This window comes from Callospermophilus lateralis, chromosome 1 (genome assembly GCF_048772815.1).
Source record: "Callospermophilus lateralis isolate mCalLat2 chromosome 1, mCalLat2.hap1, whole genome shotgun sequence".
In the NCBI taxonomy this organism is placed as follows: domain Eukaryota; kingdom Metazoa; phylum Chordata; class Mammalia; order Rodentia; family Sciuridae; genus Callospermophilus; species Callospermophilus lateralis.
In genome coordinates this window covers 208,152,733-208,178,791 of record NC_135305.1, presented here as the reverse complement: position 1 = coordinate 208,178,791, position 26,059 = coordinate 208,152,733, and the positions used below count along the sequence as shown (strand labels likewise).

General features: G+C 39.4%; 1 protein-coding gene across 15 annotated transcripts in view; it reads left to right on the top strand.

Annotated features, from left to right (window-relative positions):
• Map4 (microtubule associated protein 4) overlaps window positions 1–26,059 on the top strand; it is a 168,275-nt gene that overhangs the window by 126,520 nt on the left and 15,696 nt on the right. For all 15 annotated transcript variants that reach the window (XM_076844938.2, XM_076844973.2, XM_076844957.2 and 12 more), the window contains 2 exons: window positions 21,070–21,176; window positions 22,456–22,674. In XM_076844938.2, coding sequence (XP_076701053.2) covers window positions 21,070–21,176; window positions 22,456–22,674 — 326 coding nt within the window. The remainder of the gene's footprint in view (window positions 1–21,069; window positions 21,177–22,455; window positions 22,675–26,059) is intronic.

Below are 26,059 nucleotides of genomic sequence, written 5' to 3'. Positions count from 1 at the left end.
AGCTTGCATGATAGAGATACTAACCAGAAATTGAAACAAAAACAAAAACTTACCAGTTGGCCTTAGTCAAGCAGCCTGTCAGGCTTTTGCAGAGACTTCATCATGGGGTTATATTCTGCATGGTATGGACCTATTCTTTTGTGTAAAGCTTGTGCTATGCATGGATTTGTATCCAGTAAGGAATACTTGCTATAAAAGTAAAGAATGCTAAATGTTATTATTTGTGTACAATATACTCATTTTTTTTTCCTGCTTTAATTTCCTTCTACTTGCCACCCTTTTACCAAGGCAAAGTGAATATACAGTAGCATGTACAGGACATCCATCATTCTATGCATTTCTTTAGTTTTGGCTTCTAGGCCACTTCTTTAGTTTTAGCAGTGATCCAAAGGGTAATGTGTAAATTTTGTGGAAATCTAGCCAGTATTTCCAAAGAGATGCTTAGTATGCTAAAGAAATACTTTTTGCATGGTATTTCCAAAGAAGTGCAGAAAAGGGATTTGTTGTTCTTGGGAAGGACAGCTGCCACAGAGCTTTTGAGGCCCTGCCTTGGTGAGGCCAAGCTCAGAGTCTGTGTGTTAGGAGTGTCCTTGAAGAGTGGCTGAGAGGAGTGTAATGGATTTTAGATTAAAAAATGTATTGTTTCTTCTCTGAATTCTACTTTACCTTTTCCCTTAGGGTAAACTCTGTACTTAGTTTAAAAAAAAAAAAAAGTTTTACTGATTTTTTGAGTAGGTTAACACATTTACATGGTACAAAGGAATTTGTAGTAAAATGTAAGTCAGCCTCCCTCCGTTAACCCCTTCTAGTTTTCCCTCTTGTGCTATGCATAGATTTGTGTCCAGTAAGGAATACTTGTTATATAAGTATTTTACTGTATAAGGCAAACAATTTTAATTGTATTGCACACATCCTTCCAGACCATTTATACATATTTCCTGGTTTTATATATGAGACATGCTGATGTATGGCCTGCTTTTTATCTTATTTATTTTCCTTTTGAGGTAGTAAGGATTGAACCCAGGACCACTCTGCCACTGAGCTACACCCAACCCTTTTTATTTTTTATTTTCACTTTCTTTTTTTGTTGTTGTTGTTTTGTTTTGAGGTGCTGGGGATTGAACCCAGGGCCTTGTGCATGTGAGGCAAGTACTCTACCAACTGAGCTATGTCCCTAGCCCTTTATTTTTTATTTTGAGATAGGGTCTCACTAAGTTGCTGAGGCTGGCCTTGAACTCGAGATCCTCCTGCCTCAGTCTCCTAAGTCTCTGGGATTACATGTGTCTGCTGCCACACCTGACTTGGTCTTGCTTTTTAAATTTAACAATTTTAAAAGAGATCCTTACAAATCAGAACAAAGAAAACAACCTCATTCCTTGTGTTTACAAAATGTCGTACTCCTGGGGCTGGGAGTGCAGTTCAATGGTAGAACACTTGCCTCACATGTGGGAAGCAATGGGGTCGGTCCTTAGCACCATATAAAAATAAAATAAAGGTATTGTGTCCATCTACAACTAAAAAAAAATTAAAAAGAATTTTTTAAAAAGTCATATTCCTGCAAGTGTTTCTGTCTGATTAAAAAGGACTCTAGGGCTGGGGCTGTAGCTCAGCGGCAAAGTACTTGCCTAGCACATGTGAGGCACTGGGTTCGATCCTAAGCACCACATAAAAATAAACAAACAAACCAAAAAAAAGGGACTCCAGAGTTAGCTCTGGTTTAAAGAAGGTGTATTTATGATTTTAAAAGGTATTGCCAAATTGTTCAGCATAGGGCCACAGAGATGTACCAGAGTTACAATCTACCATCAGCACAGATGAAGACCTATTCCCCTGTACTTTCTCCACTAATGCAACTTCTTGTTGTTGTACATACTGATATAACAGGCAAAAAATTATTTTTCAAGATAGGTTTATTTCATGATTATTTAATGACTACTTTGTGTATCATCAATAATATTTATAAAATTCATCTCCATTCTGAATTTATAAAAATATTTTCTATTAATTTTTAGCAACACCTTTTTAAGTCTGACAGCATTCTAAAATTCGCTTATTTCTGGGTTGTTGTTTTCATTTATTTTTATAAAATGTGACATAGGGTTACTTGGGCATCTCATTATAATTTGTGAACAGCTTGGTGCATTTCTGGACTTCTCTTACCCTCTAACCATTGATCTTTTCTCCAAACTTCAGTAGCAACCTGGCTTAATATATTTTAATAGTAGTAGGGCAAGCACTACTTGCCCTGTTGCTCTTTTTCAGAATTGTCCTATTATTATTATTATTATTATTATATATAAATCTGAAAATTGGCTTGTATAATTTTGTAAAAGGAGAAAAATCTATTGTGTTTTTTCTTAGAGTCAATGATGTATCTAGATTATTCTTATGGGAATCAATATTTTGTATGTTGAGTTATTTTATTCAACAGTATAATATATCTTATTGTCAGGTGTTGGTTTATCACTATTGTATGACTATCTTGTTCATAAAGATTTTGTATGGGCTGGGGATGTGGCTCAAGCAGTAGCGCACTTACCTGGGTTCGATCCTCAGCACCACATACAAACAAAGATGTTGTGTCCCCCGAAAACCATAAAATAAATATTAAAATTCTCTCTCTCTCTCTCTCTCTCTCTCTCTCTCTCTCTCTCTCTGTCTCTCTCTCTCTGTCTTTAAAAAAAAAAAGATTTTGTATATTTCTGGCAAAACTTATTCCAGCATATCCAGGAACCAGGCAAATGTGCAGGTGCAGAGCTTCAGGCGAGCCTGGGGTTCTGGGGTTCGCACTGGTGTGTTGGGGAATACAGAGTTTCTGGTAGGAATCTAAACAGGGTGTCCCATTATGCCCATCCACTTGTGGTTCATATGGGCTCTGATATTTTACCCATGACTGGTACTAGATTTGGCTTATTAAATTTTATCTTTGTTCCTTACTTTGAATTATTCGTTAACTGTCCTACCCCTACCCAGATTACCACTGATTCTCATGTTATCTTGTCCTCATTTGTCCTGTGGTCAGATGTTTTTCAACATTTTTTTCAGTAAAGATATTAGTGGAATAGCAATTGCAATTATTCATTCTCTCTCTCTCTCTCTCCCTCTCTCTTTCCCTCTCCCTCTCCCTCTCCCCATCCTCCTCTCACCCTCTATCTAATACACACATACATACACACACACACACACACACACACACACACACACTACAGTATTGTGAAAAATTCCATTTTAGGGTGAGAAAATGGAGGCTTTCAAGATTAAGGTCATATAGATAGTAAAGTGGCAGAAACAGTATTTAAAACAGTTGCCAAACTCATTTCTAGCTGGAGAAATAGACACATGAGGACATAAATTGTGAATCAGAAATTAATTTTGGATGAGAATCTAGGTCTTTTAACTTCACACTAATGTCTTATTCTCCACACAAAATCTGTGTTTGATTTATTCATGTGTTGTTCTTCATACCCAGCATAGAGCTTTACATATACATAATGCTTGAAGACATTCTTTGAATTATAAATGATTTTGCTGATTTTATCCTGTTTGGAGATAGGAAAATTAAATATATTGCTCAAGTCTCTTCCATCTTACTATTTTCTCTCCTGTAACTTTCCCCCCCGCCCCCATGCTACTCTCAAGTTCAGGGAAACTTGAAAGTTTCTTAACATCTTATGCATGCTATTCTAGCCAGGAAGGATTAATGAGATACTTCAGGAAGTCTGGGCTCAACTTGTCAGAAATGAACTTCTTATGGGACTGTTTTTTTGTGAAGGGAAGCAGGGAAGCACAAGTTTGAAAGGATGTTCCATATGATTCTGGTACCCCCTTTAGTTGTTCCCTGGAAACCAAGTAGAGCTGTGAATGACAGTGCACATGGGGTGTTGTTACTGCAAACGACACAATTAGGGATTCCTTTAGATAGGCTTTGCCTTTGCCATGCTAAAGCCTGGTCTCTTTTTTAAATTTAGTTTCATTTCTTTTTCTTCAGTTTGCTTGAGCTCTTCAACTGTCTCCTAGCAGCTGGGAATGTCAGTTTATGGTAGGAAATTTTCTTAGTGTGAAACTTGAAGTAATTTATAAACCCAGAATCTTAACAGTTTCAAGGCACTTGTACATAAATAAAATATGCTCAGCAGATGAAAAAAATCATTTGTAATCTTAGAACCTACTACTATTTTACAACCACAGGAGTACCTACTTGATAATGTCTTAACTGGAGTGCCATCACTTAAGTGCCTTTTCTCATTGCTTCCCCCCACTTGCCCTCTCTTTCTCTGGCCGTTTTCTTACTAGCATCTTAATGAAGATTATTAGGATTCTAAATGTCACATAGTTAAAAATAGCTACCATTTAGTGAAACTTAACCGTGTGCCCATTCTAAACTCTTAACTTCAAACAATTCTACGTAGTCAGTGCTACTATTACCTTGTTTGAGAGAGAGCATATAATTTTTGTAATATTAATTCAGACTTTTGGTTATCCTGCTTTTATCTTCTGTCTGTTTTTGGAGGATGCTGGGTATTGAACCGGAGTTTCATGTGTGCTAAATATGTGTTCTACCACTGAGCTGCTCTCTTACTTTTTTTTTTTTTTTTTTTAAGTGCCAAGGATCAAACCATGTGCCTTTAATATAGTAGTCAAAAACTGTACTACCGATCTATACCCCCTGCCACCTAATATCCTACTTTTAAAAGGAAATTTTTTTCCTTTGCATTCTTTCACTTCTCACTTTTTCCCTCTGACTGACAGTAGCATTAGGGGATTCGGGGAAAAAAATGATAAACAACTTGGCTTCTGAATTTCAGTATTATAAGTATGTTAACTTCTTGAAAATATGAAGAAAACAGTTAAGGTAACGTTCATTATTTTTACCTGTGACACATTTACTAAAGCGGGTAATCTCATCTGTGAACAGATTGAAATTGTTAGTCTTTAAAGTGGTTGGTAATTTTTGTAAGTTTAGACAAAATTTAACTGTATAAAGCTTGCTTATTCTACAAATATGAGCATGCAACATGATTTGGACTTTTTGGTATTTAGTTAATTCTTTCATTTAATAGATAACAAGTGAGGTTTTTCCTACACTGTAAAAGTAGATAATGAAACACATTGTGTACTCTGATGATTCCAAAGAGGGCAGTTAAACAGATGATATTACTCCAGTGAGAGAAGTTTTCTTTAGTAAGAGAATAGAAGCACAAGCTATATGCCACAGGATTACAGAGCAGACAGGGACTGAGCCCTAGTTAGGAGAGCAAGACTCTGTGGGGTGTGAATGGGTCTGAGTATGGCTAAGAGTTTGCTGAGCAAAATGGGATAAAGCATTCTAGGGGTTAGTTTGTGTAATTGCACAGTGACCTGCAGGTGCATGGAATATTTGAAGAATAGCAAACATTGTGGTCTGACTAGCACTTAAAAGTTTTTTTGGGAAACAGGGACATCTGTGAAGCTTTTTGAGAGGAGATTAGAGAAAAGTAGATAATCTCCTAAATGATCCTGAGTGTCCTATGTGTGCCTCCAAAGGCAAAAGATCTTAGATTTATGCTGATTGGGGGTAGGGATTGTGTTTCTGTCTAGTCTTAGTTGATGATTTTCTCTTCTTGTAGGGGGAGGCCATGGGAAAGTCAATACTATGCTTAAACGAACACAGGCCTAGAATTTCCGAAGTTGTACTTCTTGGAGAATTTTTCATTTGTAACCATGATAACGTTTTGGGGTCATGTAAATCAAATTACTAGCCTCATTTTTTCATTCAATCTGCTTTCCAACTTTTGAAAGTTAATCGGGAAAATCATGAGTTAAACGTTGTCCTAAGAGATGTTTCTAAAATTCAATAGAATATGATTTTGAAATGGTTTTGCATATGTGTATATATGTATAACACAACCATCATTTGCTTCCAGGTAATAGATTTTATCTTCACAGATAATTGTAATTAGTAAATTGTAATTAGTAAAGAGTATCATTCATCACTATAATTAGTAGAATTATCAACTTTCATTGTAATGATAATTTATTAGAATTATTTCCTAGAGACAATAACCCAGAACAGTTGGTCCATTTAGAAAGCAGTGTTGCCTTAGTAACTGATAAGAAAGAATGCAGAGAAACCAGTCACCAGAGCATATAAAAACTAAGGCCCTGAACAGGTTAAATACTAGCTCCAGGCACAAGGCAAAACCCAGAAACATCTGCCAATACATCTGCTGGGATCAAGCCTTTGGAGGCTTGATGTGTCATTATATAACTGATAAGAGTCTTAGAAACCATCTTCTGATCAGACACACAGAAATCCGTATCCTTTTATCAGACTTAGAATAAAATCTTTAACCCAAAGAATATTCAAAGTCATTACCTCTTGGGATAAATTGAAGACAACTCTATGGGAAGGATCTGGTCAAATGACATAGAGGCAATTTAAAAGGAATCCATCCATTCTTTCGCTTAGCAGATCGTTTTTTGAGAGCCTGTTTACTCTGTGTCTGCATTATGCTGGTCACATGCACATTTCTGTCTTATGGAATCTCCCAGTAAAGGCATATAAATAAAAGATTATCATGTATTTTCCAAGTCCTAGAAAGAGGTAGAGTTTTATGGAAATATAAAGGACTCACTTTGGGAGAGGAAAACTGGGAGGCTCTACAAGGACATTTAAGCCAGTTCTGAATGAGTGGGAAGGAAGATAACCTAGAGAGGCAAGGAATTGCAGTGTCACATGAGTTTAGAATTTATGTCTTCTGGATTTAAGTACTCATCTTTTTCCATGGGCAGCCTCACCCTTTTAAGACTTCATGTAAGTTCCTATTCACCAACTCAATGTAAAATCACAGTGGCTGGGGAGATTTGAGTTCCTTGCTACAGCTCTATCCTGTGGGTGAGTGTGATTATGTCTGTGGTTCTAAGTTGGTTTGTGATACTGACTTGGCCATCTCCCTCCTTGCCCCCACACTAGGGATTGAACCCATGGGTGCTTAACCACTTGGTCACGTCCCCAACCCATTTTTCATTTATAACTTGAGATGGGATCTCTCTAAATTGCTGATGCTGGTCTCTTTCCATCCTCCTGCCTCAGCCTTCCAAGTCACTAGGATTATAGGCGTGTACCACCGCACCTGGCTCATTTTGTTTTTGTTTTGTGGTACTGGGAATTGAGCCTAGTGCCTCACCCATGGTCGATAAGCACTCTTTCACTGATCTATCCCCAGGCCTTTTAAATTTTTTTAAATTTTGAGATAGGGTCTCACTAAGTTGCTCAAATTGGACTCAAATTTGCCATCCTCCTGCCTGAGCCTCCCAAGTTGCTGGGATTGCAGGCATGTGCCGCTGTGCCCCCAGCTCCTTTGAAGTATTTTTCTTCACTGATGAAAAAAAGAGACATTAACAAGGAGAATCTAATTAGAGATTTGCCAACCTGGTGGTAGAGCATTTGCCTAGCACGTGCAGAGCCCTGGGTTCACTCTCCAGCATCAGAAAAAAGTTCTTTTTAGAATAAGGGAGAATTGGGTTTGAGGTTCTGGCTCAGTGGTAGAGAGCTTGCCTAGCTTATGTAAGGTACTGGGTTTGAGCCTCAGCACCACATAAAAAAAATAGACAAAAAATAAAAGTATTGTGTCCATTTATAACTAAAAATATTAAGAAAAAGGGAGAGTCTTCCAGTAAATAAGATCATCTTTTTTCTCAGTGGTGTGGAAAGATTGGTAGTTGGAAACTAGGCATTTTCTATGAGGTTTTTCCATTAAATTTTTGATGTTTGATCTTGAGCAAATCACTTTTTTCCCTGTGGACCCCAATTTGCTCCTGGGTAAAATGAGAAAATTGGGTTAGAGAAGCTCTTGCATTCTGATTTTGTCTTTTGCACATACCTAGTGTCCTTGAATACTGTTTTTTTGGAAAGGCCTTGAAAGGGAGAACTGTTTCTTTCTTTAGGCAATTCCTCAGATTTTGAGATTTAGCTTTTTTTCTGTTAGTGGCTAGCATCAGGGCTTATATATGGTGTCTTTTGTAGATGGTAGTAGATTGTTTGCCTACTGTCTTTATCAGAGTGTTTTAGTTTTCTAGTCTAAGAACTTTGGCTTTAGTATTTCACATCAAATTTCCTATGAAGGAAAAACCTACTTCATATATAAATACAGTTGCTTAGGTTTTTTTTGTTTTAAAATTAGCATCAGCAAGTATATTGTGTTTCTGCCTTGTTAGAAGCTTTTCATAGATCTCAGTCCTTACCACCTACAAGGAGGAGTGGATTCTGAATTATCTCCATAATTCCTTTTATTCTCCCTTTGTGCTTAGACCTTTGGGTGACTACCAAGATTATCTGCATGTTTGAGCATCTGACTGACATGGTGTCCTGAGCCCTCATGTTTTGTCTGATTCTCTCGTCCAGCACTCTGTCTCTTAAGCTTTAACTGTGAGGCCTGTCTTGGTTCAGTGACCAGATGCTGTCTTGGTTCAGTGACCAGATGCTGACCCCATCACTATCTCCCTTTAGGCTGACCACATTTCTGTTCCATATTGTATGACCATAGTATGAAGTATGTGCTCTTTTTTGATTGCTCAGCTTCATTCTTCTTCTTCCTGCTTCTGGGCTTTTGTCAGGTTCATAATTTGAGGTCTTCTATTTATGGGTGGAACTGTTGAGATTTGAAGGTAACATGAACTTAATTTTAGTTATTGCCTTAAATTAGTCGTTTTTTCTTCTTTTTTTAGGAGTACTAGTGGGGAATGTCTAGGTAGACTGATTGGAACTAAAAAATAATTTGGGACTAAGGAGCAAACATACTTTCCTGTTTTTGTTGTTTTGTTATTGATACTGGGGATTGAATCCAGGGCCTCACACATGCTAGGCAAGTGCTAAAGGTTGGGGATGTAACCACTCAGTAACATCCCCAACCTTTTTTTTTTTTTTTTTTTTTTTTTAAGAGACAGGGTCTTGCTAAGTTGCCTAGGCTGGCCTTGAACTTGTGATCCTCCTGCCTTAACCTCTCACGTAGCTGGAATTGCAGGTATGAATCACCATACCTGTTTATCCCTTGGATTTTTTTTTGTTGTTGTTGTTAGATGGACACAATACCTTTGTTTTATTTATTTATTGTTATATGATGCTGAGGGTCGAATGCAGTGTCTCACACATGCTAGGCAAGTGCTCTATCACTGAGCTACAACCCCAGCCCCATCCCTTGAATTCTTGGAAGAGTATTTCACAATGTCCTATGATAGTACAAGATAGTGGCTTATAGGCTGGGCAACTGAAATCAGCTTTTTTCAAAATAGAGTCTGATCTATTATTATACTATAACTTCTTTTTTTTTTCCTTTAGGAATTTTGTTTTATGGATTACTCAATCCTAAAAGTAAAATTTCTTTTTTTTTTTTTTTTTTAAAGAGAAAGTGAGAGAGAGAGAGATAGTTTTAATATTTATTTTTTAGTTTTTTGGCGGACACAACATCTTTGTTTATATGTGGTGCTGAGGATCAAACCTGGGCCGCACGCATGCCAGGCAAGCGCGCTACTGCTTGAGCCACATCCCCAGCCCTAAAAGTAAAATTTCTAAGTTCAAAGTCAGGGTATCTGGTCTTGGTGGCACATGAGCCATTATATCCCAGCTTCTTAGGAGGCTGAGGCAGGAGGATTGCAAGTTTGAGACCAGCCTCAGCAATGAAGCAAAACTGTCTCAAAATAAAAAATACAAAGAGGTAGGGAGGTAGCTCAGTAAAAGACCACCTCTGGGTTCAAGCCCAGTACTGTGTGGAAAAAAATTTTTTAAAATTCCAGAGAAGCAAAGGACCATGCTGCAGTAAATGGGGCAGCAGGCTCTGATGGGTGGAAAAACTCCAAGCCACAAATTGTCTGAGTCCCTCAGTTCTAGAGGTCAAAGGAAGATAAACTGTCCTCAGTATATTCACATGGTCCCTATGAGATCAGCAGGCCAAAAAGAGCAGGGCTTGTGCAGAAGGAGTGACCCAGCTCATGCAAGGAACAAAGAGGCACAGGGGGAACAGGAGTAAAAGCACAAAGGGTTTGTTTTGTAATTAGGCAAGGGTCCAATCGCAAGTGTTTTATAATTGGAATGTGTGTGCCCAAATCCCTGATCACTGATGTCTTTAAAAGAACCCTTTATTAAGCTCTGCCACAGTGCAGAGCTACCAGCAGAGTTTTCTTGTGGCTTTAGGGACCCTAGTCAAGTCATTTGTCAAGTGAATTTGATAAGTTGCTATGACAGCAAACCCACTCTTCCTCTGAGAAGTGAATGCCTGCAATTTTTATATTACATTAAGCTTTTTTTTAGGTGAAATTTTGAGCAATTTCCTGGAATCATTATTCTTCAGAGATTATAGCTGGGGATTGGCAAATGAGTCTTGCTTATTTTTAAAACATTTTTTTGAGTGGGTGAATATGGAAGGGTAGGCATAGTATCAGATAAGTGAATGTGTGGGTACACATGTATCTATATCAGTGAAAGCCGAAATAATTACTATCTTCAGTGCCCAGATTGGCAGCATACCATATTTTAAATTGCAGGTCTAAACAGAGTGCTAGTTAACAGGAAATTATATGAACAGTAGCATTTGGTTTTACAGAAAGAAGCAGGTTCCTTCCTTTCTCTTTCTCATTTCCCCTCCCTTCCTTCCTTCCTTTCTTCCTTCCTTCCTCACCTGGTAAATACATGTAGCACCCAACTACTTTAGAAGAAAGGGGGATTGGGGAAAAGATAGTTTTGGTCATGAATGCTAGGGACTTGCTGTGATGTCACTGCAAGCTCTGTGTGATCGTAGGTGGTGTTAGAGATCCAGGAGCGAGAAGGGGGAGAGCAGTGGAAGAGATGATGTCGCTCTCAGACAAGCAGCCAGCCTCTCTCACGGCTGCTTACAACCAGCTCTGTAAGGGCAAGCCTGCAGAGTGCCAAATGGACTCCCCAAAAGAAATTGGTCAAGCTGGATTTGAGTGGCAGAGGACAGAGGGCAAACTGAATGAAATCGGGCTGAATGTCAGCATGGATGGGCAGCTGAAAGACAGGCTTGTGAAGAATGCCAGCTTCCTGGAGCAGAATAAGCTCTGCTTTTTTGAGGGGAAGCTAGACAAAGAGCTCGGCATTGAAGTGCAGGACAAGGAATATCAAGCAACCTTGGGTCACCTTGAGAGCAGGTATGTGATTTCAGAAACCTTCAGTCCCTTGGAGGGGAACTTAGTACATCAGAAGACAGCGGAGTTTCATTTAGGACTCATAGAGGGGCCAGACAGAAACAAAGCCACTATAGTTCAGGGTACGGCGGCAGGGAAGAATGGACTAGAGACCAAGAACCAGCAAGATCTGTATTATCCTGGGGCGGCTGGCATTCCCACCCAATATGGTAAGGAGCAGGAGACCAGTGTTTGGAACCCCAACTTTCATCTAGTGACTCAGAGCTCTCAGGGGTCAAGGGAAACAACTCCAGGAAAGGAAGAGAATGGCTTCACCCCTGCTTGCCCGATCATTGGGGTGATGAATGATAACTCTGAGCAGCTTAAATGTGAGTCCCCACTATTGGTGGCTGTCACCCACCCAACCCCCACTATTGAGCATTTACCCACTGCTATTCCACCAATTACTATGGTGGAGTTCACCCAGGAATATTTGAGTGCAGGCTCTCACATCAGAGACCAAGATAAGGGGTTGGAGAAATTGAGTTCTGCTGAGGAGGGGACTATGCTCGACCAAGCCCCCCAGCAGAAAAAGGCAATGCGCCGGGCTCTGTCCGAATGTTCTCATCTCTCAGTTCCCCCAGCTGTCAATCTCACAGATAAGTACCCTGAACTCCCTGCCCAAGAAGAACTTCCTGCAGGCCTGCTGCACCCTACAAGTAGCCCAATGCCAAGCCCAACACCCAGGAAGCTGGGAGCTTCTGCCATAAGGCGCTCCATGACAGTAGCTGAAGAGCAGACAGCCGGCTACAAATTGAGTCCTGGGGAAGTGCCCATTCTGTCTACTGAAAAGATACCTTCTTTTATCTGTGAGGAGCCATTGGCCAAGAAGAGAGAAGAATTGACCCACTTCAGCAACAGCAGCAGCAGCATCTCTGGGAAGAAGGAATTTAGCACTGCTGGGTTATGTCTCCATAATAAACTGGAGCAGATTCCTGAAGGAAGCAGCAAGGGAAAAGGACAGGAAGATATTAGTGAAATAAGACTTGATTCATGCTCTCTAGCTTGCCAGGAAAGTGAGAAACAGCCAGAACAGACGACTCTGGCAGGGAAGAAAGAAATTGAGGTCACTGCAACCCAGAGCACTCCATCGTTGCTGTGTGAAGAGACCCCACGTGATGGTATGTTTCTAAATTTTGCTTTCATTGGGAACAAGCAGACAGCAAGAAGGAACCAGAGTGATAGATTACCAGCAGGAGCTGTAGGCAGCTGGAGTCTGACTGCCTGGGGAAAGCGCAATTCCTTCACTGTGGAAGCTCTCTGGAAGGGAGGTGTGAATGAGAACAAAAGTGAATCTGGCTGGGTCAAGCCTCATGTCTCCTAGGTGACAGATAGTATGGATGCAAGATGTGGGCTGACTAGCTTAGTGGTAGATGAGGTCAGGGGTAGTGGGCATAAAACTTAGAGCCCCTTCTTTGACCTCATTTCACCCTGCCCACCCCATCCCCCATCCTCCCACTCCCTCAGCTCCTGTTGGTTTGAACCAAATGATTCCTGAGCCCTAAACCATCCAGTCGCAACTGATTGATTTTCTTGCTTAAAAAGCTGTCACTTTGTGTGGATTCACAATGGGTTTATCAGTATTAACCTCCTCTCATTAAGTTGCAGAGTCTGGTTAGAAGCTCTGTTTTTCGTTTTGCTTTTGAAAATGTTTTGCTTTTGTCCAAGCTGAAAAAGAGCCTTTTAGAACTGGCTATTTAATATTCTTTTCCTGTTCTTCATGTTTGACCCAATGTTACTGCTAGTTTTCTCTGTATGTGTTTTGGGAGGTTTTGTGGGGAGAAGGAAAAGAAAGGGAAAACAGAAAGGAAAGTCTTGCAACCTAATAAACAGATAAGTGCAGTTTTTGTGACTGCCTTCTGTGCCTCTCTTCCTGGCCCTTTTTTTCCTCTCCCCCTGCCCAATCAATGCTAACGGGCCCCGCACCCCATCCTCTTATTGTTGGTGGTCTGAAAAAGCTTGTTTTTCTCAGAGACTAGTTTGAGCACAAAGGACCATGACTCACAGGCTTGTTAATGGGGGTTTAAAACATTCATTTTGTTTGTTAAAGAAAAAGAAAAGAAAAAAAGTCTATTCCTGGGACCTGTTTTTCTATTCCTTTCAATACATTTTTTATGATTTTTTTCCTCTGAAAATAAGAAACGTGTTTTTCTAGAGAAGTGTTAAGCAAAACTAGACCCTTAAAGGAAGGTAGGTTTGTTTCTTTAACGGAGATAGGTAGAGAAGCTTTTACTTCCTCTGGTTTCTTATGACTCCAGGATTATAAGAATTCAGGTCCCTTATGTGGTTCCGTGCTTCCAGCTGTGGCAGAACTGTAAGATCCTCATGGATGGGATTCTGTCATCTTTCCCCAGCTGCTCAGTTCAGTGTCATGTACTCTGTAGGTGGTAATAAGTGAAGACTTTTGTTGCAGAATAGGTTCATTCCAGTTCATTCTAGCTGAAGTTCATGCTGATAGAAAAAAATTACAAATGTCTGACAAATCCACCAATCCATTCACCTGATGTTTGCTGACTCTGCTAAACACTATGTAGATAAAATATATAAAGATTTGTTCATTCAACATGCCTACCATATGCCAGTCACCATGTAGGAATTATAAATTGTTCTTGTCATCAAGCAAGTTAAGATCTAATTGAGGAGTAGAAGAGTTAGAGAGTTGTGAATTATGGAACCTTTTTTGGAGGAGGTGGCATTTGTGCTGGGCTCCAAAAATTTGGGTGCCTGGCAATGTAGAAGGAAGCCTTCCAGGCAAAGGAACTCATATAAGTGTGAAATCCAGACAGCTCATGTGAGGTAAAGAACAATGAGTAGTTTCAACAGGACACTCTTATAAGGATTATTTGACTACAAAGAACAGAAACACAGGAACTCAAATTCATAAAAGGTATCTATTGACAGGGTACACAAGAATCTGGAGGAATCCAGTTGCAGGAAGTGTATCTGGCTGGTAGCTATTGTCTGTCTGTCTCTTGGGATCTCTACTTCTCTCTGCACTTGTGCTCCAATCTTTTCCCCTCTGGAAACTGTTTTCTTCATTTCCTACCTTTTGCTTTCTTTGATGCCTTGATGCCGCCGGTCTGCCCAGGACAGGACAATATTGGGCTGCCATTGTTTGGGCTCTGTGGCCAGCTTGTACTGCTCTGTATCAGAGACCCAAGATTGCTTGATTGCAGTTTCCATGTCTTGGTTCATATTAGAGAGTGAGCTAACATCTATTGGCCTAGCTTGGCCTGGTGAACTTGGCATAGGTGGATTTAATTGGCTAAGACTGGTTAAAAAAGTCTTTTTAACCAGTCTTAGCAAATTAAATCCACTTATGCCATTGACCTGGAGGCTTCTCTACAGAAGAGAATATGGGCTGAGCAAGCATTCCAAAAGCAATCTGTACAGCTGTGGGAAGAAATAATGGGAGAAAAGTCTAGAAAGTTATATGGTATTCAGTCTTGCCAAGTTTCAGACGCCCCACTGAGAAGTTTAAATTTTACCACTCTGTTCTAAAAACTGTGGTAACTGCCTATGACAGCAAAATAAAGTAGCCCAAGGTCACCTTTGGGAAGATTCACCTATTCCCAGTAAATGAGAGAAATGGAAGAGGTAAAAATAACTGGAATTGGAAACTGGATGTTGGTATGAGAGAAAAGAAGATATATGAGTCAGAATTATTGCTGTGATTTTGATCCTGGTTTTTCTAGCAGACAGTAAGTAGTACAGCTTTAGAAAGATAACAGAAGAGAACAGTCCTGTTAATAATGAGTTCTGTTCTAGACATTCATTTGTGCAACTCTGGTGACAGAGTTTAGCAAGTGCTCTAACCATTGCTTGGTATGTGTATCCCTGAAATAAGGTAGAATGGTCTCCATGACGGAGGCAGAAGATTTCTCTTTACGTATAAGGACATATATTTGTACAGCTGCGATTCTATATCATAGGCAATCAGACTTCATGAAGTATTCATGTTGTTTACTGAAAAATCCCATGCCTCCTGAAAAATATTTATGGTGATCTGGAGCCAACAGCAAGTCGGACATTTGAGAAAACCTTCCTTCAGCAGACTATAGAACACAAGCATTATCAAACTTGCACAATGGTTGGGTTTGCTTTTTTTTTTTCCTTTTTGATACCAGGGATTGAACCCCAGGGGTGCTTAACCACTGAGCCACATCTAGCCCTTTTTCTTCTTTGAGACAGAGTCTCCCTAGTTGCTGTGGCTGACCTTGAACTTTATCCTCCTGCCTCAGCCTCCCAAATCATTGGGATTACAGGCATGCACTTCTAATGCCTGGCTTTTTTTTTTGGACATGTGGTCTTGTTATATTGCCCAGGGTATTCTTGAACTCCCTATTCTTCTGCTTCAGCCTCCTAAGTTGCTGGGATTACAGGCATTTACTACCATACCCAGGGTTTTGTGTTTTTTTTTTTTCCTTCTGTCTTCCCCTTTATATTTTTAAAAACTTAAATTCAAGTTTTGACTAAAAATACATATGGTTCAGATATCAAAAAGTACAAAAAGCTCCACATTAAAAAACCTCCTACCAAATACAAGATGGTGTCAACTCACTTTTTCTTACTCCTCCCAGTAAATACAACCAGATACTATGGAGATAATTTAACTGAATTCCATGAAGGAATCTGAAAGGTGGAAAGAAGGCAGACTGCGTAGGGATCTCAGGACTTGATTAACAGTACTACACTGGGGATTGAACACAGAGGTGCTCTACCACTGAGATATACCCCAGCCCTTTTTATTTTTTAAGACAGAGTCTTGCTGAGTTGCCAAGGCTGCCTCAAATCAGATCCTCCTGCCTTAGCCTCAGGTGGAGATTTCTTTTTTAATCTTCTATATATCTCTGACCGGGCACTGGAAAGGCCTGAAATCTGGAATTACCAACAAACAGACCAGAATAAAATTAACAGAAGGAAGGAAGGAAGGGAGGGAGGCAGAAGGAAAAAGAAAGAAAAGCCTGCTTTCTCTTGCAAAAATACTAGGAAAGGGCCTAGCAAAGATGTGCTGGTGAACCCCATGTCCCTACCCACACCTGGCTTAGGCTCAGTTGGCTATAGATGCTTTGTCAGGGAGCATATGAGGACCTACTAATTGTGTACTTCACAGTCAGCAGGAACTGTAGACCTGACCCACCCACACTGTCAGGAGTTACAGGGAGGCCCATCCCTTGCCCTTCACCAGGTGACAGCACCATCAGTACCTATAAGCCTGGTATCTAGCAGCCCTCTGTCTATTGGCAGAAGGATATCTTGATAGGTTTCCTCTATCTCCTTTTCCTCTAGCAGCAGAAAACTTTAGCCCTGGTAGGTACTTCCCACCCTCAGCAGCCCTGTGAGGTCAAACTTCCCACCCAAGCTGCCAGAGAACAGACCAGGAGAAGTTACTTTCATTCCATGGCTACATTATCACTCAGCCCCCACTTAGTGATACTCGGTGGCCCAAGGAATTGCTTTCAGCCCTTTCAGGCAGTACCAGTAGAGATTAAGAGCCTCAGCAGAGCCAGAACACAGTCAGTCAGAACTGTATTGCAGGGACTCTGAAAACAAAATTTTCACTAGAACTATAACCGTAGCCTAAATATTAAATATAAACAGGATGATTGCCTGCTAAAATAACAAAATTAAAAATTAAAAAAGCCAAGTATAGTGGCCCATGCCTATAGTTCCAGTGATTTGCGAGACTGAGGCAAGAGGATCACAAGTTTGAGGTTAGCCTCAGCAATTTAGACTCAAAAAAGGCTGAGGATGTAACTCAGTGGTAAAGCATATCAGGTTGAATCCTCAGGACTGTAAAAATAATAGCAACAAAAATAACAACTTTTATAAACTAAAGACAAAGAGAACAATTTTAAAAACAACTGGGGAGAAATGATGTGGTACCTGTAGGGGAATATCAGTTTAAATGACAGCATTTTTTTTTTTTTTTAAACCAGAAACTATGGAGGGCAAAGGAAGTGACACAGTGTTTTTGAAGTGCTAAAAGAATTGTCAACTGCAAATTCCATGTTTGGTAAAACTGTCTGGGATTGAAAGGGAAATAAAGCCATTCTTAGATAAAGGAACACTAAGGGTATTTGTTGCTAGTAGAGATATCCTTAGATAATGGCAAAAGGAAGCTCTCCAAAAAGAAAAAATAGGACAACACAGAGGCTTAGAATTTTGGAAATGAAAGAACAACAACGGGATGAGTATAACTAGGAGTAAATTTAATAAACTATTCCCCTGATGAGTTTTTAAATCTATATTAGATATTTGAAGCAAAAATTATCAGATCTTCTGATGTAATACTCAGTATATGAAGAAGAAATACTAAGATTTTATTTATTTTTTTAAATGTTTATTTTTCAGTTGTAGATGGACACAATACCTTTATTTTTGTATGGTGCTGAGGATCAAACCCAGGGCCTCATGTGTGCTAGGCCAGCACTCTACCACTGAGCCACAACCCCCAGTCCCACTAAGATTTTATTTTTAAAAGGTAAAGGATTGGGGCTGGGGATGTGGCTAAAGCGGTAGCACGCTCGCCTGGCATGCGTGCGGCCCAGGTTCGATCCTCAGCACCACATACAAACAAAGATGTTATGTCCGCTGAAAACTAAAAAATAAATATTAAAAATTCCAAAAAAAAAGATAAAATTAAAAAAATAAAAGGTAAAGGATTATAAATAATGTTAGTTTTCAGTTGTACAAAGTAATAAAACATTGACACAGTAGACTGTATGTGTATTGTATGTAATATCTAGAACAACAGAAATACAAAGTAATATATTTAAAACATTAAAAATAAAATTTTAAAAATTGTTCAAGTAACCCACTGGAATGCTAGAAAAGAGAAGAAGAATGAGAAACAAAAGGAACGGTTAAATAATAAAGTGTCAGATTTAAATAAGCCCTAAAATATTAATAATTGAAGTGCAGATGGTCTGGACATTACAATGAAAAGACAGATTAAAAGAGTATGCTATTCATGTCAAACATAAGAACATAGATATGCTGAAAGTAAAAATTACAGATGCATGCCTGTAATCCTGCAGCTCTGGAAGGGAAGGAGGATCACAGGTTCAAAGCCAGCCTCCGGCAATTTGGTAAGGCTGTAAGCAATCTAGTGATACCCTGTCTCAAAAATAAAAATGGCCAAGGATGTGGCTCAGTGATTAAGCGCCCTAGAAAAAGCCTGGTGCAGTGGCATGTGCCTATAATCCCAGTAATTCACGAGACAGAGGTAAGAGGATTCCAAGTTTAGGGCCAGCCCTGGCAATTTAGGAAGACCCTGTCTCAAAATTAAAAGGGCTGGGGATTTTGCCTAGTGGGTTTTGCCTCCTGGGTTCAGTCCCCAGTAAATGGCGGCAGGGGTGGTCGGGGGGAAGCAAGCAGGAAGGAGGGAGGAATTAGAAATCAGTAATATTGTAAATAAGAAAATAGAGAAAATCAGTTAAACCAAAAACTTATTCTTTTTATGATATCAGTGAAAATGACAAATCTTTGACAGAACTGACATTAAAAAGAGACAAAGCAGAAATCACAAATATAGAAATGAAATTGGATATCACTTCAGCTATTAAACTAATAATTAAGTTCAGCATCCCAAAAGAAATAAACCATTTATTTGAAAACCATAAATTACTCAAATGCAACCAAGATGAAATTGATAACCTGGGTAACCATTAAAGGAATCAAATTTAGGGCTGAGGATGTGGCTCAAGCGGTAGCACGCTCGCCTGGCATGCATGCGGCCCGGGTTCGATCCTCAGCACCACATACAAACAAAGATGTTGTGTCTGCCGAAAACTAAAAAATAAATATTTAAAAATTTAAAAAAAAAGGAATCAAATTTATAATTTAAAAGCTTCCAAAGGGCACACAGGACTTCCCTATATACATCTTTACAACTTCCTGAGAATTGGAAAAGAATCGCAAAAGCTTTAAGACTCCTAACTTCCCCAGTTTCGTGTCCTGTCCTACCCCGACCCCATCTGTAAACCCTTTAGGTTGCTGTTGTTTGTTTTCTAATGGCCCTTCTGAAGATCCTTTTAAAATACACATACAATCCGTGCATAACATGTCTGTAATCCTAGCAGCTCAGGAGACTGAGGCAGAAGGATCATGAATTCAAAGCCAGCCTCAGCAAAAGCAGCTCAGTGAGCCCCTGTCTCACAGTAAAATACAAAATAGGGCTGGGATATGGCTCATTGGTTGAGTGCCCTTGAATTCAGTGCCTGGTACCTCCCCAAATAAAATACACATACAAATGTATTTATAATACTAAATTTTCCCCATCCCTTTCTAAACAAATAGCTTCATGTTATACCTTCTGTTGTGCGTCTTGTTGGTTTTTTTTTTTTTTTCCACTTAATAGGAGCAATCTTTAACATTCATAAAAGAACATCTTCATGCTTTGTTGTTTCAGATCCATAATACTTTAAGCAGTTTTCTATTAATGGACTTCAAAAGATTGTTTTAGTTCTTTGCCTTTAGAAGCAATTCTCTGGTGAAACACCTACTATGCTTCCCATGTTGCAGGTGTGTGAATATATCTCTAATATAAACTTCTAGAAATTAGATTTCTGGACTAGAATTTACCTTGTGATTTTCAGAGCCACTGAGAGAAATGCCTTGCAGTGAGTCACATCAGTTCACATCCCTACCAACAACGTGGTTCCTCTTCTTGTCCCCCAACAATTATAGAATTTTAGGATTTTTGTTTTTTACACTATTAGGTTAAAATGGCATTTCATTGGCTTTAAATTTTTTTCTTACCACAACTAAGAGAAACTTTTCATATTTCAAAAGATTAACTATAGTGTGTATGTGTGTTAAGATTGAACCTGTGGGTGCCTAACCCCAGTGCTACGTCCTTAGCCATTTTTATTTTTTATTTTGAACAGGGTCTTGCCAGATTGCTTAGGGGCCTCACAGAGTTGGTGAGGCTGGCCTCAACCTTGCAGTCCTCCTGTCTCAGCCTCTTGAGTTGCTGGGATTATAGGCATGCACCACTGCAACTGGCTTGTGTTCATATTCTTTTGATCATTTTTTTTCTCATGGCTTTTGGCCTTTGTAAAAGAGTTACTGATTAGGAGTAGTTATTTATATAAAAAGCTATTTGTCTTTGATATAAGATTTACAAATTTTATTTCTGTTAAACATTTGTCTTTTATTGTCTTTTTTTTTTTTTTTTCCCTACAGTCATTCTAGATTTTCTGCCATTTACAAAGACCCTTCTCTCACACCAGGGTTATAAATTTCAGGTATTTTTGTGCTTTGAGGCATAGCCCTGTTGAACTCTGAAGTAACCCCTCTACTCTGCCTTAGGCACAGTAGATTTTATTTCTGGTCCTGAGTTTGGTTGCATGGATCTCCTCGCCTTGTTGGAAATCTAGGTCACTGCAAGAACTAGAGCAAGAACTTATCTCTCATCTTCCATAAAGTGATTCTTTACCGGGAAAGGAAGTAAGGGGAGGATATTAGATGATCTCTTGGCTCTCACCCCATCTCTTAGCAACTTTTATTCTAAAAGATAGATTGGTGGAAGAGGTTTTTTTTCCCTTGTGTGTTCTTAGAGCAAATTGTTAGGTAACAACCTTTTGCTGGTCTCCAGGGAAAAGAAAAGAAACTTTAAGGACCATTTCTTTCCACTGATCATTTGTACAAGTCCCACTTAGATTGCTTTCTCCACAAGGACAACTTCCCTGAATCTTTGGAATCTGAAATTGTCCTCTACCGCAGCGAGAACTTAGGAATCTTGTCCACATTACAGCAGCATAGCCCTGTGAATTTTTTTTCAGAATGAACTGCTAGTTAGTGGTTTGCTTTGCTAAGCCTTGAATTTTCAAAATGGATGTTAAAAACATTTGCTTAGATTAATTCCCATTTACTTCCACAACTTAGGAATAGCCAGGCCAGAAGAAGGAAAGGCTGCTGTGAGTGTGACCGGAAATGACATCACTACCCCACCAAACAAGGAGCTCCCACCAAGTCCAGAGAAGAAAACAAAGGTAGGTGCCAGAATGGTGATTATCTTTTATTCTTTAGGATAGTACCTTCTGCTATTATTGCTTGAATCATGAATGTAGTTTCTTTTTTCTGAGCTTATTATGAGGCCATCCTCAGTTTGGATCCAGTGCTTAGAAAATATCTTATATTCCCATTTTACCATAGTAGCCTAAGATTTAAATTTTCTGCCTTTCACCATTTTACCTTATATAGCTATAAAAATGTACTAAGAGGTTGTTGCTGCTTCCCTTAAGAATAACAAAAAGAACAATTGCAGAAGTATTCTGAAATCTGTGTTCATGAAAAGGGAATGCAGATTTTTAAGGTAGATCATAGCTTTAGACCCTTACTCGTACTTAGTGCAAAGTTCAAGGCTACACTTTGGGATGTAGTGTTGTTGCCCCATCAAGATACAGGCAATAAAAGGCAGACCAGAATATACCTGTATTCTCAGCTACTCAGGAGGCTGAGACAAATTAACGAGTTAGAAGCCAACCAGGGCAAGATAGCAAGACCCCATCTCAGGGAAAAAAAAAAAAATACAGATAATAATCCCTTAAACACTTGCTGATGATTTTCTTTATAGAATTATTGTAGCCCCCAAAGATGGTTAATAATGTAAAGCTATTACTGAATTTAAATTTTCAGATGCCAAACTGCTAGACTGTAGCCCTGTCATTAAGAAATAACTCCCATAGGACTGGAGGGTGTAGTTCAGTGGGAGAATTCGTGCTTAGAATGTACAAGATGCTGGATTTCATCCCGGGACTGAAAAGAAAAGAAAAAGAGGGACTGTAGATGTAGCTCAGTGGTAGGATGTTTGCTGAGTATGTGTGAGATCCTGTGCTTGATCCCTATCACTGCAGGAAAAAAAAAATTTGGTGGCACATACCTGTAATTCCAGCAACTCAGGAGGCTGATGCAGAAGGATAGCATATTCCAGGCCAGCTTCAGCAATTTAGCTAGACCCTGTCTCAGAATGGGAAAAAAAAAAACTAGGGATGTAGCTCAGTGGTAAAGTGCCCCTGGGTTCAATTCCCAGTACGAGAGAGAGAGAAAGAGAGAGAATTCCCAGTTTTCTGTTCTGTGGTCCCTCTCCTATTTACTGAGCTCAGAAGAAAGGAATGCTAATTTTCAGTTGCATCAATCCTCATTGCTTATAATTTTACTTTGAATTGTACAATTTATACTTTTTTAATTTGTTTTTATTCTTTTCTGTGTGTTTGATGTTGGTCTTTAAAAAAACCTTTTTAAATAAAATAAAAAACCATCAACCTAAAGCCTTTGGCCACCACTCAACCTGCAAAGACTTCAACATCGAAAGCCAAAACACAGCCCACTTCTCTCCCTAAGCAGCCAGCAGCTCCCACCACCTCTGGTGGGTCGAATAAAAAACCTATGAGCCTTTCTTCAGGCTTAGTACCAGCTGTCCCACCCAAACGCCCTGCTGCTGCCACTGCCAGGCCTTCCATCTTACCTGCAAAAGACGTGAAGCCAAAGGTAAGTAGTGACCCAAATACTATGCCTATGTCCATGTCTCATAGGCTCTTGTTGCCACCGGATGATGGACTCAGACTGGTGGAATTAGGAAAAGACAAGGGGAAAAGAAGAAGGGTACTTTGAAAAACAGTCCAGGGACCCAGTGATGCAGCCATAACACTCTGAAACCCTTTTATTTTTTTTGTCTTTCCTTGCCCTGGTTGGAGGCAATATCCCATCTATGGTTGGAGGTAATCTACAATTGGTCCTCCTCCTTTGTCTCAACTAACTTCTCCTCATTCTTTACACTTATGTGCTTGTTAATTGGTTTCCCCTCCTCCACATATTAATCAGAATTTTTTGGTGAAATACCCCTGCCAAATTTGATTATTTTCTTTTCTCTTTAATCATCCTGCAGAAGAGAATTTTGCCTATTACTTCAGCAATATACTGGCTCTCTCAGCTGATCTCAGCATGTTCCAGCATCATGTGACAACTTAGTTTGCTTTTGGCATTAGGACACTTCTCACTTGGCAACTTCTAATATTTTCCAGTTTTCCAGGTCACCCTCCCTCTTTATAACCCAGAAACTGGTCACATTTAGAGCCACAGTAGCTTTACAGAATTGTTCCAGGGAGAAAGTATGGGTGGAGGCTGTGGCTGCCTTCCTTAAACTCTTGCTTTTTTTGAAAAGAGCTTTTAGGTCAGCCTCATGGTACTCTTTAAAAACATGGTGGCAAATAAGTTAAGTTATCTTGTTAATTTAATCTTGTAAAGAAAACTGGTTAAGGGATGGGGATATTGCTTAGTGGTGAAATGCTTGCCTAGTATGTGCAAGGCTCTGGGCTTCATCCCCAGGATTGCAAGGAAGAGAGAAACAGAAAAAGGAAGCGAGGAAGAAGGAAAGGAAAAAGAAAAGTAAAGAAAGGAAGGAAAAAACAAATCTGGTAGAATTTAGGAATTGTAGTCTAGATTGAAACCCTTAAGAAATAAGAAATCATAGACTAGGAATAATAAAAGCTTAGAAAGCTTTTTCTCTGGTCCTCATTTACCCAGGGGGCAAATGTTTCTGGATCCTTAGAACAATTTATGTAAGTATGAGAGTACGAGGGAAGGTGACAGTATCCATAGTGCTACATCCTCCCTGAGGCTTCTGGGGAGCAAGAAGAGGGTGTAAGGAGGAGGGAAGCTGTCAAGTGAAGTTTCACTCAATAATAATAATAATAATAATAATAATAATAATAATAATAAATGAATGTACTTCTACTAGTTTTTTCATATATAAAGTTCTTTCTCTTTCTTAATTACCCACATAACACAGTATTAATATTTTCATTTTATAGTTGAGGATGCTTAACTTAACCTTCATTAAATCACCTTCCTAAAGTGTGTGCTGATAAGTAGTAAAGCCAGTATATGAGCCTTGGTCTAACTCCAGAACTGTCCTGGTACTCAGGGGCCTGTACAGCACTGTTTTATTATGGCTTTTTTTTTTTTTTTTAACGTAAGGATCAAGGGAAACTAAAGTGTATAATTTCTACTCTGATTTAGAAAGAAAGATTTATAGAAACAAAGAAAGACAAAGGAAACTCTAGTCAGGAAAACAAATAGGTCTCTGATTCTGGCAGAGGAGAAAATATAAATTGAGAAACAGCAAAATAACTGCAGTTACAAAGTGCAGGCTGGTCCTAGAACTTGTTAAGGCGATGTTAAGAGATTGATGTCTAAAGGATGCTATATCCTTTTTGGTGGGGGAAGGGTCCTGGGGAGAGTTTTAGTCTGGAGGTGCTAAATCCCAATCCTTTTTTTTTTTTTTTTTTTTTCATTTTTTGTTGCCAGAGATTGAACCCAGGTCCACTTAACCACTGAGCAACATCCTCAACCCCTTTTTATTTTGAGATAGGGTCTTCCTAAGTTGCTGAGACTGATCTTGAGTTTAAGATCTTACTGCCTCAGCCTCCCTGCTTGCTGGTATTACAGGTGTGCTCTCCTTTAGAGATCTCTATCCCAAGTAACTTGTACTAGTACATTTATGTAATCATGATTGCTTTTATTACTTCAATAGTAAAAGCAATCATGATTGAATAATAGTCATAATCTGTAAAGTTTGAAGAAGACCCCAGAGAGCATCTGGTTTGGGTCTTTAATTTTATAGCAATCAGAGGGAACTCCTCTGCAAAAAATCCTACAAAATGTACTCTACAGAGCTAGTAGCAGAACCAGTTCCTCTGATTTCATTTTTCAGGTTCTTCACACCATTAACCTGCATTGGCATACTCAGGCTGGATTTGATTGGATGCCAGCCTTTAATTTCTGTGCACCTCCCTAGCCGACTCGCCACTTAAACATTATCCTACTTGTCTCCATGAACATCCTGCTCTCTTTGTGGCTGTTTCTCTTGTTATAAAAAAGCTGGGCCCACTGTGTCTGTGGTTTGGCTTCCTCTCTTGAGTAACATGGTATATTTGCTTATCAAAATAATGTCTGCACTGGGGCTGTAGATCAGAGGCAGAGTGCTTGCCTAGCATGCGTGAGGCACTGGGTTTGATCCTCAACACCACATAAAAATAAATAAAGGCATTCTGTCCATCTATAATAAAAATAAAAAATAAAAACTTTAAAAAAAGGTCTTCATCCCCTGTTCTTGTAGACAACAGGTTAAATTGATACTTTCCATTCCTCAGTAGTGAGATGTTCCCAGCCTCCATGTAAGAGAAACTTGAGTGGCCCAGATGCTTTACATTCACCCTGAAGAAACTTTTCCTTCTGCTCTCAATTCCCAGCTGTGACACTAGTGCTTCTCACCCACTCTGTTGCCTGGGCCTGCCCCTTTCCATTGTCTCTGTTCAGAGTTCTAGCATTCTCTATTCCCTGGTATTATATGTTCTCAAAGCTGGTCTTTAGTGATGCTCTTGTAATTTCTTTTATGTACATGTGCAAATAAAGCTCAGGAGGGACTCCATGATTTGTCTGAGAACATACTGTGAGTTAGAGTCCACACTAGTGCTGCATCTCAGGCTTCTGACCTGGTTTGGTTGTAGTTTCTCCATCTGCAGCAGCCCTAAGCTTCTCAGCATTCTCTGGGGGTATGTTAGCCAAAGGAGTGGCTGAATTTAGCTAAACAACACTTTTAGTTTTTGTTTTACTTATGTGTTTATTTAATCTTGTCTAGTGAGGTACTTGTTTATAGTGGATTCTGTAGGACGTGTTGTGATATACTTTGAGGGCTGTTCATTCACACTGCCGTGAGGTAGTTTAACCTTGTTTCCTAACTTCAGATCATAGCATCCTACGTGACCAATTTCTTACTTTGTCTGGAGGACTTTGTTCTTAGAGCTATGTATATTTTTCTTTCAGTAGGTGTCACACCCATAGTGTCCTCCACCCCCATTCTCTGGTGCATGCT